At 41.5% G+C, this 17,241-nt stretch overlaps 1 protein-coding gene across 1 annotated transcript in view; it reads left to right on the forward strand.

Annotated features, from left to right (window-relative positions):
- Nucleotides 1–11,755, forward strand: part of LOC115595187 (nuclear factor 7, ovary-like) — a 12,399-nt gene extending 644 nt beyond the window's left edge. Inside the window, exons 2-3 of the mRNA XM_030439349.1 lie at nt 8,774–8,982; nt 10,066–11,755. Coding sequence (XP_030295209.1) covers nt 8,918–8,982; nt 10,066–11,329 — 1,329 coding nt within the window. The 5' untranslated portion in view covers nt 8,774–8,917 and the 3' untranslated portion in view covers nt 11,330–11,755. The remainder of the gene's footprint in view (nt 1–8,773; nt 8,983–10,065) is intronic.
- The last annotated feature ends 5,486 nt before the right edge of the window (nt 11,756–17,241 follow it).

Genomic DNA, 17,241 nt, shown 5'->3' on the forward strand with positions numbered 1-17,241 from the left:
TAGGTGTTTTGACCTAGATGCTATCAGCAGCATGCTAACATATTCACAGTGATTAAATGCTGATGTATAGCATTGATTTGTTACTTTATTTTATCTGTGAGTGCATTAAAATGAAGAAAGATTTTAATATTTAGGTCCCTTCATTGAATAAAAATAGCTTATTTCTAAATGTGACCACAGAAAGTTGATGTTAAGCTAACATTAGCTTATTTTTAGGCTAGCTCATTTCAAAATGTGGGCTACATGTTCAGAGCCAGGATACTTAGTTAATGGTGCACACCATGCTAAATAGGCTACATTGTGATTCTAAAGCTAGCAGAGAACGGTGCTTTGACCTAAATGCTAACATCAGCATGCTAACAAAATCACAGTGATTAAATGCTGATGTATAGCATTGATCTGTTACCTTATTTTATTTGTGAGTGCATTAAAGTGAAGGTAAAAACATGATGGATGCTAATGTCACCGTTTGAATCTTTAACTCCCTTCATTGAATAAAAAAAGCTTATTTCTATATGTGACCATGAAACGTTCATGTTAAGCTAACGTTAGCTTGTTACTACTATTTTTAGGCTAGCTCTTTTCAAAATGTGTGCTACACCTTCAGAGTCAGGAAACTTAATTAAAATGGTGCACACCATGCTAAATAGGCTACATTGCGATTCTGATGCTAGCAGAAAACAGTGCTTTGACCTAAATGCTAACAGCAGCATGCTAACAAATCACAGCGATTAAATGCTGATGTATAGCAGTGATCTGTTAAAGTGAAGGTAAAAACATGATGGATGTTAATGTCGCCATTTTAATCTTTAGGTAACTTCAGGTAAACTACCTTTTTTCAAAATCTGGGCTACACATTCAGAGTTAGTACACTCAATTAAAATGGCGCACAACATGCTACCTTGTGATTTAAGATGTAGCATCCATTTTGTTTTGAACTTCACTTCAGTCTTCAGTGCAAACTTCCAACACAGAGTTGCACACAAAATAAACTGTAACCTGTAACAAAACAATACGAAACACCAGCATTGCCTGTTAGCAGTAAGACTGTGAGCATATAGGCTTGCAGTCCACTAGCATGGTCAAGTTTAACGGCTATATATTGAGGAGTTTTCTGAGGAGGTTCTTGGGAGGTTGGACAAGGGACCTTGAAAATGTTTAATGACTCCTTGATGAGGTTGTAGGAATTCTTGAGGATATTGTAAGAGGCCTTACGACATTTCAAGGGCGTTAAATAAGTTGTAGACCATTGGAGAGGTTGTAGGGGCCTTGAGGAGGTTGTTGGAGTCATTGATGAGGATGTCAGGGGCCATAAGGGTCCATAAAGAGGTTGCTGCCTTAGAGAAGTTGTAGGGGACTTTGAGGAGGCTGTACAGAGTCCTGGATGAGGTTATCAGGGGCCTTGTGGGTGGGTTCTTGACAAAGTGGTATGGGTCTAATAAGTGGTTGTATGGGGCCTTGATGAGGTTTGTAGGAGTCCTGGAGGGAGTTAGGTAAGTCTTGAAGGGGTTGTAGATGTTAGAGGCCCTTGAGGAGGTTTTGGGGACCAAAGCTGTTGGTAGCGGTCTTGAGAAGGTTGTAGGTTCCTTAAAGATGAGATAGAGGTTTAATAAATGAACTAATAAACATTCTGAGCTAAGCATAGGACTTTTGACAATACTACTTTTGTAATACTACACCTTGGCAGAATAATTTCAAACATCTCTAGAAAGAATTTTCACACTTACCTTGTAATCCCCCATATTTATACTATTGGACTTATTTCTTACATTACATTGATGGTATTTGTGTCATGTTTAAACCTAAGATTGCTGCCTTTACTTCACATTTTTTTATTGTATTACTGCGGAGAACTTGTGAATACAATTAAACACCTAAACATGAACATTTTGGACTTAAGTTCTTTACATTTTCCAGTTTAAAGGCCCAGAACGTCTGTACGGATCCAAAATTTGGAGAAAGACTCTATATTCCTTCTTTAAGTGGCATCTGTAAAGGAAGGAGATTCACCATCATTCACAAAACCCACTCAGTGACACTAGGTGGCTTTTCTGGTTGTTTGGCGCCATCTGCTGACTGTATTACTTCTGTGTGCCTTCATTTCATCATCTGTGGGAGGTTTCCAAACATCAACACTACTGCACAGTAAATCACACAAAGTTGTCTGTCATGACAAGTGCTATGCTTTATGTAACATAACATAACATGCATAGCTTGAGACCTCACAGTGATAATAATGGATGTATGTACTTCTACCTCCAGGGCCGGCTCTAGCCCATTTGGTGCCCTTGGTGAGATTACTTCCCCCTACCACCCCCCCAAATAAAGAAAAGAACACCATCATACAACTGAATGACAACATTAATTATTATTTATTATTTTCAAGAACACGTGGGAGGGTGACAATGGGCATCAAAAATTATCAGGTTTTTTTTCTCCCTAGAGGATGACTGGCGGCGCCCCTCCAGCAGATGGCGGTCTAGACGACCCCCTATATCACCTATGCCTAGAGCTGGCCCTGTCTACCTCGCTGTAGCCCTTAGTACCTATAGATGAGTTAATGAGTAGGGGTCCTTGAGGAGGTCATGGAAGTCTTTAAGTACGACTAACGGATACTTAGAGATGTTTTTTTAAGCATGTTTTTTTTGTCCTAGTCTTTGAGGATGTTTTTGAGGTCCTTAGGTAAGCTTTAGGGGCCTAGAAGGAGTTAGACTAATGTTTTAGGAGATTGCGTGGGTAGTTGGGTCAGTTGTTGTGGCCCTTGATAAGGTTGCAGTAGTCTTTGAGGAGATTAGGGGGAAATTGGACACGCTGAATGGTTTTAAGGGTCTTTAAGAAGATTGTAGGTTTGATAAAGACTTTGGAGGGGCCATTAATAAAGCCGAGTGGCGCGGGCCTATAGGCGAGTTTAGGGGACCTTGAGGAGGCTGTAGTGATCATTGAACAGGTTAAAGGGGTCTTTAATGACATCATATAGATCATTAAAGAGGTTGTACGGTCCTAGAGTAAGATTTAGAGATCTTTGAAGGGGTTGTAGGGATCCTTAAGGAGATTTTAGGGGTCAGGAGGGTCATTACATGGGTTGTAAAGGCCTTTGAAGATTGTAGGACTTGTGCAGGACGTTGTTTGCGACCTTGGAGAGGCTGTAGTGATAATTGAAGGGGTTACAGTGATCTTTAAACCAGAGGTTTTTAAGGGACTGTAGGCTTCTTGATGAAATTGTATGGATCCTAATCATATTGTAGGGTCCTTGATGAGATTGTAGGGTCACTGGAGTCACTGAAGGGGTTGTAAGGGTCTTTGAAGATCGTACGACCTCTGTAGGAGGTTGAAGGGTTCCTTGAGGAGGTCATAGTGGCCTTTGAGGAGGTTGTATAGTCACTAAAGAGGTTGGGTCCTTGAGGAGATTTTAGGGGTCACTGGAGTCACAGGGGAAGTCATTGAAGCGATTGTAGGACCAATGTAGGTGTCAGGGAGAGACAGCGAGATCCTACCAGTGGCATTGTGTAGCAACTGTTATATTAACATATTTTTATAACTGTATTTCATATTAGATATTGTAATATAGATTGTGTTAATAGTACTCTATATGCTATTGTTGCATTCTGTCAGTCCAGTTGTTGCAAAGACACCTTGTGGCAGGCTTTGGCACTGCGTAGCAACTGTTATATTAAGGTATTTTTTCATAATTGTATTTCATATTAGAGATAAGATAAGAAAAGATTTCCTTTAATAGTCCCACTGGGAAATTCCAGAGTCACAGCAGCACAGGTGGATTGTAAAGAAGAAGCATGCAAACAGTAGTTGTAAAACAAGTAATACAACCAAGGAAATATAGACAATAAGAATATAAACACAGGGAAATATAAAATATAAGAATAACAATAGTACAATATGTGCAATATTTTACATTCACATTTACGCTATGGAACAGGTATTAATATATATTTAGATAATATTAAGAAGTGCATGACAAAGAGAAATTGTGCAAAACTTTGTATATTAAAATGTGTAAACAAGTAGCTGATTTTTCCCTTACATTTTTATTTTGTATTCATCATGACTCAATGGCGGAAGTGGTTAAGTAAATAGAAGTAGGACTACAAAGTAGAACATACTGTTCTACAATCACCTGAAAGCAGAGTGACTGTCGTTAGAACAAACACAGACCAGTGTGTTCTCACAGGAACTGTGGCCTCGCCCTTATCGGCAGCGAGTCTGAACTGCCGAGCGGGTGTCAGGAGATGCCACAGACATGCCACAGGTTGTTACTGTGACTGCCACAGGTTGTTACTGTGCTGCCACTCCCTGCCAATGCCACTGGGCGGATCTCGGCGGTGCTGGTTTCAAGGTTCCTTGAGGCAGCTGTACAGGTCCTTGAAGAGGTCAAAGGGATCATTATAAAAGGTTGATATCTTCTTGGTCTAATTTCTAGGGGTCATTGAGGAGACTGCAGTGAACTGTGAGAAGGTTGCAGTGGTTCCCAAGGTCCTTGAGGAAATTGCAATGTCACTGGGGGGCTTTACCCTAACCCAGGTTTCATTCATGAGTCTTTTCAGAAGTTTAACTGGTCCTTAGGAAGATTGTAGGGGTTCTTGGTCCCTCAGTGGTGAGATGGTTCTGTAGATGTTTAGAAAAACAAATCAACATTTCATCACAAATTCTCAGAAATGTGTTTTTACTGACTATATAAAGTAAAATCCTTTAGTTTGAAGATCATCTCCTGCTTGTCTGAAACTGTACAGAACATTAACGTTGTGTATACGAACAGTGCACACTCTGCATTAGTGAAAACATGCTTAGCTGTGAGAAGGATCAGTAAATGTAAGCTGAGCTGTTAAAGCGCGGCATCTTATCCTTCTGTTTCAGTTGAATCAAAGTTGTGATTCATATTCTGACATTTCCTCTGCTCGGTGTCAGGTGTAGTTCTCTGCTTTTTCAGCTTATGCTTGCATTAAAGTGAACCGACAGCACAGAAAGTGCTTCTAATCCTCAATCTTGTACGTTGAGGTAATAATGTCTGAGTAATTGTGGCCAGGGGGGTCCGGCTGGCTGACTGACAGCTCATTTAAACAGACACGGTGAAGGAGATGAGATGCAGGATTCAGAAACAGGAAGTTAATGAAGCTAGAGGGATGAGCGACAGGTACAACATCAGGGATAAACTCATCTCTCTTTGTGTAATTGAAACCTCATTTAGTAAAACGCTGTGATGCTGATTCACACATTTTCCCCGAAGGGAAAAGAAGATCCAATTTACCTGAAAACAAAGAGAGAGAGTCTCATTAAACTTTAAATCAACTCAACAGACGGATACAGACACAAGTGGTATATATGCAGAGTGTCTGTCTCAGTTGGACTTAAAGATGGTCCAACAGTCTGGTGGTAAAAAAGCAAACAAATGTCGCTATAAAACATAGTATATAGAATTACAACACATCAAAACTGCATCTAAGTGTCAGGATATTCTTAGATTAGCAACAATCCCAGCCCAAACAGATTACTGCTTACTGCTGGTACCTTGAATGTTAGCTAGTTAGCACGGTTCGTCGTGCAATAATTGGCCCTATTATCTCCTTCCAGCCTGAACAGATCGCTTTACTTGTTAGAAAAGTAACTGCTAACTGCTGCTAACTGTGGTGTTAGCTACCATTGGCTAGTTAGCTCAGTTATCCGTCCTATTATCTCTCCCAGTATCATAATGTATTGTCCAGTCCCAGCCCAAAAAGATTGTTTTAGTTTTAGCTAAAAGTAACGGCTAACTGCTGGTACCTGAAACGTTGGCTGCCATTAGCTAGTTAGCTCAGTTAGCCATGCAGTTATTGACCCTATTATCTCTCACAGTATTGTGCTGTGTCATCCTGTCCCAGCCTCAGTAGATATCTTTACTTTTACTTTGTGTGATGCGTGGACTCTTTCAACTGTTGGCTTATTTTTCTACACTTTACCAATTAGATTCTCAACAACAGCAGCACAGAACTACATCTGAAAGTTTCCAACAGGCTGGAGGGATTATGGTAATGAGTCAGAGGCCAGGTGCATGATGGGTATGGAGATGAGTGTGTCGGGGCTGGTTGGTTAGGATATGAGGCAGATTATGGAAATATGAGGGTCTGGATTTCAGATTTCCTCCAAAGCTCCCAAGACTTAGAGAGTCTTATCTCAAACAGATTAGCTTTCTGTGGAGGTCTGTCTGCCTGTCAGCCTGTCTGCCTGTCAGCCTGTCTGTCTGTGATCTGTCTGTGTCTGCTGTCTTGTTCTTTCCGTCTGTCTCTCAGCTCAGCCTCGCCAGAGCAAAATCAAAACCTCTCTGCATGACAGAAACATGACTCACCAATAACACTGCAAGAAGCAACCGTCGTTCGGCCTGTAGGTGGCAAATGTAAAACATCTTTTGTTTCTGATGTATTTTATTCAAAGTGACGACATACAGATCATTAATCTCAAGCGGAAATAAACAAAAATAGAAGAGACAACAAGATAACAAAGTGCTGGCTGATGGACGATAACTGATGGTTGTCAGGTGATGGCCTGAAGTTAGAGACACACTGAGGACACCTAGTGGACAGATGAGGAACCGCAGGAACAATTTTGTCTACTATTTCATCTTATTTTATTCCATCTTCATTTTACTATTTTAATCTTGTATTCTGACTTAGACTTAATAAAGTTTTCTGAGTCGATGCAGCTCAGACAGATGCTTCGTTTATTTAACATCAACATGTTAGCATGACATTTACTCCAGTGCTCAACTTTAACACTTCAACAACAAAAAAGTTCTACGTGTTTTTGTTTATTTATAGGTGAGGCTCAGCCCGCAGAAGCACATTGCTCTGAATGCTTCATAAAAATGTAAGAGAGCATTTCAGTAGATGTCAAACTAGTTTTCAGGAAATACTGAGCCTTTGATGCCGGTATGTATGTTGAGTCACCTGTTGATCCAACTGCCTGATGCAGGTTAATACTGGAAATACCACTTCAAAGAGATTAAGCAAACATTGATCCTTTTAAAGTGAAACTCTCACCAAAGTGCAACCTAGGTCAAACCTTTGTGTAAAAGAACAATCACATTGTAACCTGACACAAACAATGTTCTCAATGCTCGTGTTCATGTGTAGAGACCCTGGTGATGCTACCAGCAAAGTTTCATGTTGTGTCGAGACTTCTTAGTGTTTTAAAAATAGAGATTTTGATGCTATCGTAAAAGTGCCCGTAGCACTCCCATTGAAAATGAGTTTGACCTGAAAACAAAAATACGGTAAATCTAAAAAGTGCTGCTTTTATCGTAATTATGCTTTAACACAAAGGTTTGACTCATTCATAAAAAAGCCTAGGTTGCATTTTAGCGAGAGTTTCGCTTTAATGATCCATGAAAGTTTTAAGCGATGAAATGTCTTTAAGCCAATTTAGAGCACAGTTTTATTCTGAATGAGCTCTCGAAATGATTATTTTTGGCAGTGTTGACATGTATTTGACGAGCAGTAAGGCAAGGCACGTATTTGTTCAGCACAGTTCAGACAGAAGGCAACTCAAAGTGCTTTAGAGGGGCATTCAAATAACATTAACAGAAATTAAAAACTGCATTTAAACTACATTTAGAAACATGTAGGAATACATCAAGAGTGTGGTTCATAACAACTGAACGCTGCTTCTCCATGTTAAGTTCTGACTGTAGGGACTGAAAGCAGACCCGAACCCGACGACCTCGGAGGTCTGATGATCAGAAATGTATTTCGGCCTGGAACCATTCAGTGCTTCATAAACCAGCAGCAGGATTTTCAGATCTATTCTATGATGGACAGGAAGCCAGTGTAAAGATCGACGAACCGGAGTGATGTGAGCGACTTTCCTGGTCGAGCAGCAGCGTTCTGGATCAGCTGCAGCCGCCTGATGGATTCTTTAGAGAGTCCAGTAAAGACACCGTTACAGAAGTCCAGTCTGCTGAAGATAAATGGACACATTTTTCCAGAATCTGCAGAGACATAAGTCCTTTTATCCTGGATATATTCTTAAGGTGATAGTAAGCTGTAGCAAGTCTGATGTAGTAAGAGCTTAAACAAGTTTACTTTAAGTGAGAATTATCTCGTAAGGTCATTATACAAACAGTTTATCACATACTGGGTGGATGAAAGACGTGTTGTTACAAGCACAGAGAGTCAGTTTCCCTCCTCCAGAGGTCCTGACCTCCTCAGAAAGATTCCCTCAGAGAAAAGGAAGCAGGAAATGACCGGCTTCTTGTTCTCCGGCTGTTAATGGAGACAAATGAGACGCTCTGCTGAACTTGACCTGCTCCTGTGGATTGTTGGTCAGCAGCTTTCTATATCTGATCAGGAAGCTGCTTCAGTCTGCAAGTTCAAGAAAATGGCAACGTTACACAAACATGTAACAACTAATGAATCGTTAATGAGTAGTTCCTGAATAACTGTTGTTTAAGGACTAATAATGAGTTACTAGAGAATTACTAAATCATTATCAGTATTTGTTCATTGAAACCAGTAACGACTCATTAGTTACATTTTACTTATTACTTAATCATTTATTATTATTCTTTAAATAATTTCCCAGCCTGGGATCAATAAAGTTATTCTATTTTGTGCACCTTCAAATCACACTGAGTAATATCACAAATATACTCATTAAATACTAATTACTTCATCATTAGTTACTAATTTTTGTACCTTAGTACTGATGACTTAATCATTAACCTCCTCCTTCCCTTTCCACCCGACTTGTCTGTCACCTTCTTATCCCCCTTCTCATCCTCACCTCCAAGCCTGAGGGTGAGCTGAGAGAAGGGGAGAGGATGGTGTGAGATAGTGAAACAGGCAGGACCTGAAAATAGCCTCCAGGACAAGAACGACATGCGCTGATCAACCTGTTTGTTACACCACTCTCGCACAGACGAGTGTGGCCACGGATGCTCTTGCAGTCGGATCAGTTAAACTTGTTCCATCAGCACAGCGGCGTCTTCAGCTCACACAGGTGAGTACAGTGTTGTTTCAGTTGATATGTTTCAAGTGTTAACATATCAAACGGAGGAAAAAAACATTTGTTTGGTTGAAATAATCCAAGTTTTTCCGGACAGAGGGGGAACGTGTTGCTCTACATGTTTGAGAAGTTTACCTGTGGTTTATTTTTTTACCTGCAGCTGTGGCTCATAAGTAGAGCAGGCGTCTTGTTATTGGAAGGTTGCTGGTTTGATTACCCTGGTCTACGTGTCGTAGTGTCCTCGGGCAAGATACTGAACCCCAAACTGCTCCTGATGTGCTGGTCGGCACCTTGCACGGTAGCCACTGCCATCAGTGTATGAATGTACGAATTACTGTAAGTCGCTTTGGATAAAAGCAACTGCTAAATGCCCTAAATGTCAATGAAAATGTTAATTTGCAGTTGCTTGGATCCGGCGCCAAGAGTTGTAGTTTTTACCGCGTCTGTTTGAGCTTTATACATCGATAGAGAAGTACCAAAAACAAAAAAAAAAGGGTGCATGTGGAAATGTGCAGCGGGCAACATCACGAGGGAGGGACACTCTGTTGTGATCAGATGTCACGTAGATTTATGAGTTTAAGACCAACAGTTTGAGTCCCGCATAGAGACTGTTATAAGAGTAGTTTCGCTTCAGGTTGGCTCTTAAAACAAACCAGCAGTGTGGTCACAATACAGGGATTGTTATCTCTAAGTTCCTGGTAAAACACGCCTACATTTTGGCAGCTGCAGCCTCCTCTGGATTTGCCTGCTGCGGCTCTTTCATAATAAACATCCTTCCTAACTCACCTGATCTCTCACCACAACCACAAACTTCTAAAAAGCTACATGTCCGGTTTACAGGTGGTGTCTTTTTACCAGCTGAAACAAGCTCATTGTTGATGATGCCAAATGATGTCAAAAATGACAAATGTAAGTGTAGAATTTTCAATCCTGTTTTTGTGTGACAGGTTTTTGGTTTATAAAAATGTATTTCCCCCTTTTCCCTCAGTTTTTGTTGAGTTCGCTGGAGAGTTATGACACGAGGTTGTGCTGCGTAATGACATGTCTCATGTGAAAAACTCTGTCTTTTGGTTGCAGAGCGTCAACAGTGATGGCTGCAAACTATCTGCTGACTGAAGAGCAGCTTTTGTGCTGCATCTGTCTGGATGTGTTCACCGAGCCGGTCACGTTACCATGTGGACACAACTTCTGCAAAAACTGTATCATGGAGCACTTGAATCATAGTTCCCAGCGCCAGTGTCCCATGTGTAAAGAGCGTGTTGACAGAAAATCTAAACTTGGGATCAATACTTTCATATCTGAGATGGCTCTTCAGTTCAGACAGTCCGCTGGAAGGACACCTGGGAACGGCTCAAAGCAACATGATGTCGAACCCACACAAGTTTCCGTTGATGTTCCCACTCGACCGAAAGTAAAAGCCGTGAAACCCTACATGTTGTTAGCGTTAGGGATGGCGTGCATGACCCTCTACATCGCCGTTAACCTTCATCCGACAGTGTCCAGCCTGATGACGGATCAGCTGTTTGATAACGCGATGGCAGACATGTGCACTGAGCACAGCAAACCCCTGGAGCTCTACTGCAAGAACGAACAAATGCCAATATGTGCGTCATGCGCTGACTCGAGTCACAGATTTCACAATGTTGTTCCACTGGACGAGGAATATGATAGTAAGAAAAGAGAGTTGTGGAAACAAGAAGCAGATATTCAGCAGCAGATTCTGGAGAGACAACTGAAAAAACAGGAGATCAAACATTCGATAAAGCTCAGCAACGACGCCGCAGACAGAGAGGTTGAAGGCGGCGTTCAGGTCTTCACCGCTTTGATACAGTCGTTGGATAGAGCCCGGGCAGAGCTCGTTAGGATGATTAAAGAGAAGCAAGAAATGTCAGAAGAACATTCAAAAGGTTTCATCCAAGAGCTGGAGCAGGAAACCTCTGGGCTGATGAGGAGACGGGCCGAGCTGGAGCAGCTCTCAGGCTCAAAGGACCACCTCCACCTCCTCCAGAGCGTCCCAACCCTGAATGCTGCTCCAGTCACCAAAGACTGGACGGAGGTCAGCGTCTGTCCAGCGTCATATGAAGGAATAACAAGGACAGTTCTGGTGATGGCTGTGGAACAGCTGACAGACACAGTCAGACAGGAGATGAAGAAACTGCAGGAGGCTGAGCTGAAAAACATCCAGCAGAATGGCGTGGAGGTGACGCTGGATCCTGATACAGCGCATCCTGCCCTCCTCATCTCTGATGATGGGAAGCAAGTACACAGCGGTGACGAATGGAATAAACTTCCAGACAACCCAAAACGATTTGAAACTGCAATTTATGTCTTGGGAAAGTAGGGTTTCTCTTGTGGAAGGTTTTATTATGACGTTCAGGTGAAGGGAAAGACTGGATGGACTGTAGGAGTGGCTAAAGGCTCGATCAGCAGGAAGGGAGAAGTTAAACTAAACCCTGAGAACGGCTGCTGGTCAATACGCCTGAGGAACAGAAAGTACTTCGTACTTGCTAACCATCCTGTTCCTCTCTCTGTGAACGATCATCTTGAGAAGGTGAGGGTGTTTGTGGATTACGACGAGGGTGTGGTCTCCTTCTATGATGCAGATGGTGCAGCTCTTCTTCACTCTTTTTCTGGCTGCTCCTTCACCGAGAAAATATTCCCATTCTTCAGTCCTGGTCCTGCTGACAATGGCAGAAATTCTGCTCCTCTGATTATCTTTCCTGTACGTCGATAAACAATAAACTAATCACTGTTTTTGCAAAAAAAAACAACCTGCTGCCTTATTTACAGCTTAAATTCACTGCTGTTAATTTTGTACAATATCATGTTTATATGTATATACAAGTCTATTTCTTACCTTTTTAATGATATTGTTTATATTTTGTATTATTCTGTCCTCTAGCTGCCGTAGCAAACAAATGTCCCTGTTTTGTGGGACAATAAATGAATTCTGATTCTGATTCTGAACACAGTAACATGGGTCGGTAAGATTGTAGAAAGCAACAAGATCGAGGTCCAGTTCGAAAGCGTCCAACAGAACAAGGCTGGGAGATGTACTAACGGCTAGTTCGCTACGTTCAACAGGGTCTCTTAGCTTTTTACTCGAATTAAAAACATAAACAAACAAGAAAAAATAACTGACACAAGCAGACGTCGGCTCAAAAAGAAGAAGAACTCACTAAAAATTGGCTCCACATTGATGAACTACATTATTTAAATGTTCTTAGCAATAAAAAAGAGGATTTTTACATGTAATTGAGTATTCTTAGATTATGATATTTCGAGTTGTACTTAAAGGGATATTCCGGTGTAAGTTTAATCCCTGGTCTAAATCACCGTGAAACTGTGTTAGACTCCCTCTCGAGAGATCAAGTTAGCAGACCGCTAATTTACGGAGTTTTATCAACCTCAGAAACGACCGCACGACAACAATACACTGCAGTAAATGGATCCAAATATAAACCGCCACCAAAAAGCCACAAATAATGCTCAGAACAGCACCAAACTTCAGCAACAGTACAAATAGGGTCTCAGCACATAGTCCGGGGCATCTAACCTCCGCTAGCTTAGCTGGATTTCTATTGTGAAGCTAAAAATAGATTTCAACTCTCCTCACATCAGCTTCCGGGTCGGGGAAGTCCCGACGCGACAATTACCGAGTGCGGTTAGAAATGCTCATTTCCGTTCTTTTCCCTGACCGCTCTCGATAATAACTGTTATAAACTGGCAGGTAAGACACATATGAACTTTGATTGCTTTTCCATGGAGTCATAATCATACATTTTCATCCATGAGCCGCGGAACTCTACTGCACTCGGTAATCGACTCGTCGGGACTTCCCGTCAACAGGAAGCTGCTGCAGAAGAGAGGTAAATTTAGTCAGCTTTTCAGTAGAAATCCAGCTAAGTTAGCGGAGGTTAGATGCCCCGGACTATGTGCTGAGACCCTATTTGTACTGTTGCTGAAGTTTGGTGCTGTTCTGAGCATTATTTGTGGCTTTTTGGTGGCGGTTTATATTTGGATCCATTTACTGCAGTGTATTGTTGTCGTGCGGTCGTTTCTGAGGTTGATAAAACTCCGTAAATTAGCGGTCTGCTAACTAGATCTCTCGAGAGGGAGTCTAACACAGTTTCACGATGTGTTAGACCATGGATTAAATTTACACCGGAATATCCCTTTAAGTAAAGTACTCAGGTAGTTTTTCTATGACTGCTGTTATTAGCATTTAGCTCAAAGCACAACTGTGTCTGCATAGAGCCTCAGAGAGCTGCATCTCTTCTGCTTGTACCCGTAATAAAAATGTACATTACTCTGATAAAACCGTAATAATTCTCATTACCATTACACTAAAGTCTTCCTCTGCAGATACTCACCCTGCAGTCTGGACCACATCAGTGATTCCCCCACACATGCAGCTGTCAGTCAGCAGGTCGACAGCTCTGTGTATTGTCAGCAGACTTTCCACCGCAGCTCTTCACATTAATGTTGCATAAAGCCAAAGTCTGTTTTAAGCAGATTTACACAGTCGCTCTCCTCTGATGGTGAGTGGCGTTTTTGCAGCTGACAGCAGCTTCGCTCCTTTTTCTCTGCTGCACACTGTGTGGCGTCCGTCCTGAACACAGTCCAAATGAGCTGCAACATGAATCCACGTTTGTTTCTGCATGGTGTCAGTAATGATGTGCTCTCCCTTGTACTTTAGTAACTAGTTACTTTACAGAGTACACGCTGCATCAGAGCTGAATTTGCACATTTTAACTTATTTTATCAGCAATCTAATTAAAACACAAATGTAAATGTTTACTTTTACTTGTAGTTTGGATACTTAAATATCAGATACTTCAAGACTTTTACTCAAGTATTATGTGTACGGGTGACATTCACTCTTACCAAAGTAATATTTTAACACGATATCTTTACATTAACTAAAGTATTACCAGAGTTGAGATGGTTACTTGAAAATGTACCTAATATAGTTACTAATTACCTGTTACAAAATGTAATCAGTAACTTATTCCAGGTATCAGGGTAGAATATAATTTATTTTAAATGTGTGCTGTTAATAAATGTATCTGTAATCAGATTACAGCTTTTTTTCCTGTAACTTTAATACAGTTTTTCCTCATTATGTAAACATGTATTCAGTAATATTACTCTTGTGTACTTATGTGATTACATGAGGTGTTTCTAACAACATTAATGATGGTTCTGATGTTCTGAAGAATCCAGTGAGCCTAGATGAACAGAACCGGGACCCAGAAACATCTGTGTAGTTCATCTGTTGTCTTTCTCAGCTGTGTGGTTTGCAGAAGCTCCAGCAGAGGGCGCTGACGCTACACACAGAGCAGCTGCTGTACATGTGAAGAAGGAAGTATGAGGAGGTTGAAAGTAATAAATGCATTTAAGTATCAAGCGTACAAGTAAAAGTAAAGTACTGTATCGTCCTGGGGGATTATCGGATCAGATATTCTGCAATTTGTGTTTTGTTTTGTCTGTTTGCTGATTTAATAAAGCTTCCAATATGAAAAGTAACTAGTAACTAACTGTAGTGAATTAAAAAGTACAATATTCGTCTCTATAAAGTATTTGAGTGGAAGTGTTTTTTAATCTGCTTGCTGATAAAAAAAAATCAATTAAAAAAATTATCTACTTTTATGTAATATGCAAAGTAACTAGTAACTAAGGTTATCATATAAATGTAGTGGAGTAAAAAGTACAATATTTGCTTCCAAAAAGTTGCAGAATACTGAAGTAAATTATAAATACCACAAAATTGTACTTGAATACAGTACTTGAGTAATTGTACTTAGTTACTCTTTGAATCTGATTTTCGTTGAAATACACTCAATTAAAAATGCTCTCCTTCGGCTCTGATGCAGCATGTAACTACAAAGTAACTAGTAACTAAAGTTATCAAATACATGTAGTGGAGTAAAAACTGTCTTTGTGGTGCGTTCAGGAACAGCTGGGACAAATCCTACTGATTCTACCTTTAGCTTTAACAGTCTTTGAATTCTATTAATATGACGTGAGCTTCAGTTAGCTTTGAGCAGAAATGTCCTTTAGAGGGAGACTTTTTACTCTGATACTCTGAGTACATGTCAGAGCCTGTAATCTATTACTTTTGCTGGAGTAAAGAAGCTGAATCGGTACTTCTATTTTTACCAGAGTCTGTTTTTACTCAAGTATCTGAACTTCTCCTGCAGCAGAGAGAGTGTGTGGACGATCAGCTGCAGAGTGAGAGAGTTCAATTTAAATGTTCGGAACAAACAAGTTGTTTTCTAGAAAGCAGCGGAGAAAACACGATGACAGTTACTCTGTGTGTGTGTGTGTGTGTGTGTGTGTGTGTGTTGTGTAATAATTATATCAGCCGTCAGAGATGATGGATGATTAAGGTTCCCCTCACCAGCCTGAGGTGCCCATTAATCTGACATCATGACTGCGAGTGTGTGTCGGTTTGAGTCTGTATGTAGCAATTATTTTAGTATCATAACTGTCAGTCTGTGTGTGTGTGTGTGTGTGTGTGTGTGTGTGTGTGTGTGTGTGTGATAGTAAATTCTGCTGTAGTGAGCAGTATTGGAGTTAGAGAGCAGATCCTGTGTGCAGATTACGCCCACGAAGCATCTCTGGCACAGTTTAAAAACGATAAATATTTCATAACTGAGCTTTCAAAGAATCCTGAGATTTTGAGGTTTAAGGTAAAAATGATTTAAGGAATAATTCTTTGAGAGTGAAGTTGTAATCTTGATGTGATTCTGTGATTCAATCTCCTCCTCAGTTGACGTTTCTGAAAACCACAGATAAGTCGGACGTTTGTACCAAACGTGTGATTATGTAACTTTTCCAGCTGTTTTGTGGCGACCAAAACCAGTTCTCCACCGAGGGATGATTCAGCTAAACATGGAGTCATTTCCAGCCGATCAAAACCAGCCAGTCATCACAGGAAGCAGAACCGCTGTCACAATTCTGGCGGCAGAACTGGATATTTTCAACGAGACCTCAGGACATCTCCAGTCCACTTAGGCTACGTTCACACTGCAGGTCTTAATGCACAATTCCAATTTACTGCTCAAATCCGATTTTTTGTTTGGCTGTTCACATTACCTCTTTAAATGCGGCCTGTCTACGGATTGCTGTGTGAACAGCTCACTCTCCTGAAGTGACCCGCATGCGCAGTTGATCATTGATGACATCACGCCACAGCGGTGTTTACGGAAGCGAACATGGCAACGGCAACCGGTAACGTGGGACTGTATGGCTTAATGCTAAAAACAGTGTGTGGCGGCAGCCGGCAAATTTGTGAGCGGGTGATATCACGAAGGAGGAAGAGGAGAAAGAAAATTCATATTTTAATGATGGCTCTATGCGGAGCAATAGCGGCAACATCCGTACAGAGGAGTATTTGGATGCGGCGTCGGAGCCAGGAGTGGTGGGATCGGGATGTGGCTGGTTACACCTCACTGTCCCTCCACTGGCTGCCTGCTTCACTGCTGTCCGCCATGTTTGTTCTGATTATGTTCGTGGCTCCCGCTCGCTCCCGCCTGTGGCACACTTTTTTTTTCAATCAACTTTATTTGTCATTCATTTACAAAACAGTGCAGCGTGGGTCAGAATGACGTCAAAGTCGCATTAAATGCGACCTGGCTGTTCAGATTGCGGTCGCATTCAAAAAAATCCGATACGTATCCGATTCAGTACCACATTTAAATGTGGCCTGAATCTGATTAGAAAATTTCAGATTCAATGCGACTTGTGCTGTTCACACTGTCAAAAGCAGAGGGGGCGGTCGCCCCCCCCCTCGTGGCCCAATTGTTGAAAAATGCGCGCTAAAGTGCCCTCTTGGGAGCCAAAACGCGCGCTAAAGTGCCCTCTTGGGAGCCAAAACGCACGCTAAAGTGCCCTCTTGGGAGCCAAAACGCACGCTAAAGTGCCCTCTTGGGAGCCAAAACGCGCGCTAAAGTGCCCTCTTGGGAGCCAAAACGCACGCTAAAGTGCCCTCTTGGGGAGCCAAAACGCACGCTAAATTGCCCTATTGGGAGCCAAAACATGCGCTAAAGTGCCCTCTTGGTTGGCAAAACACACTAAACTGCCCCCTTGGCTGGTTCAAACATGATAAACTGCCCTCTTGGGAGCCAAAATGCATGCTTAAGTGCCCTCTTGGGAGCCAAAACGCTTGCTAAAGTGCCCTTTTCAGTGGTGAGAACAGGCTGTATTTTCGCCCCTGCCCTTCAAAAAGTCTGTGCACGCCACTGCTCG

Source organism: Sparus aurata, chromosome 14 (genome assembly GCF_900880675.1).
Source record: "Sparus aurata chromosome 14, fSpaAur1.1, whole genome shotgun sequence".
Lineage (NCBI taxonomy): Eukaryota > Metazoa > Chordata > Actinopteri > Spariformes > Sparidae > Sparus > Sparus aurata.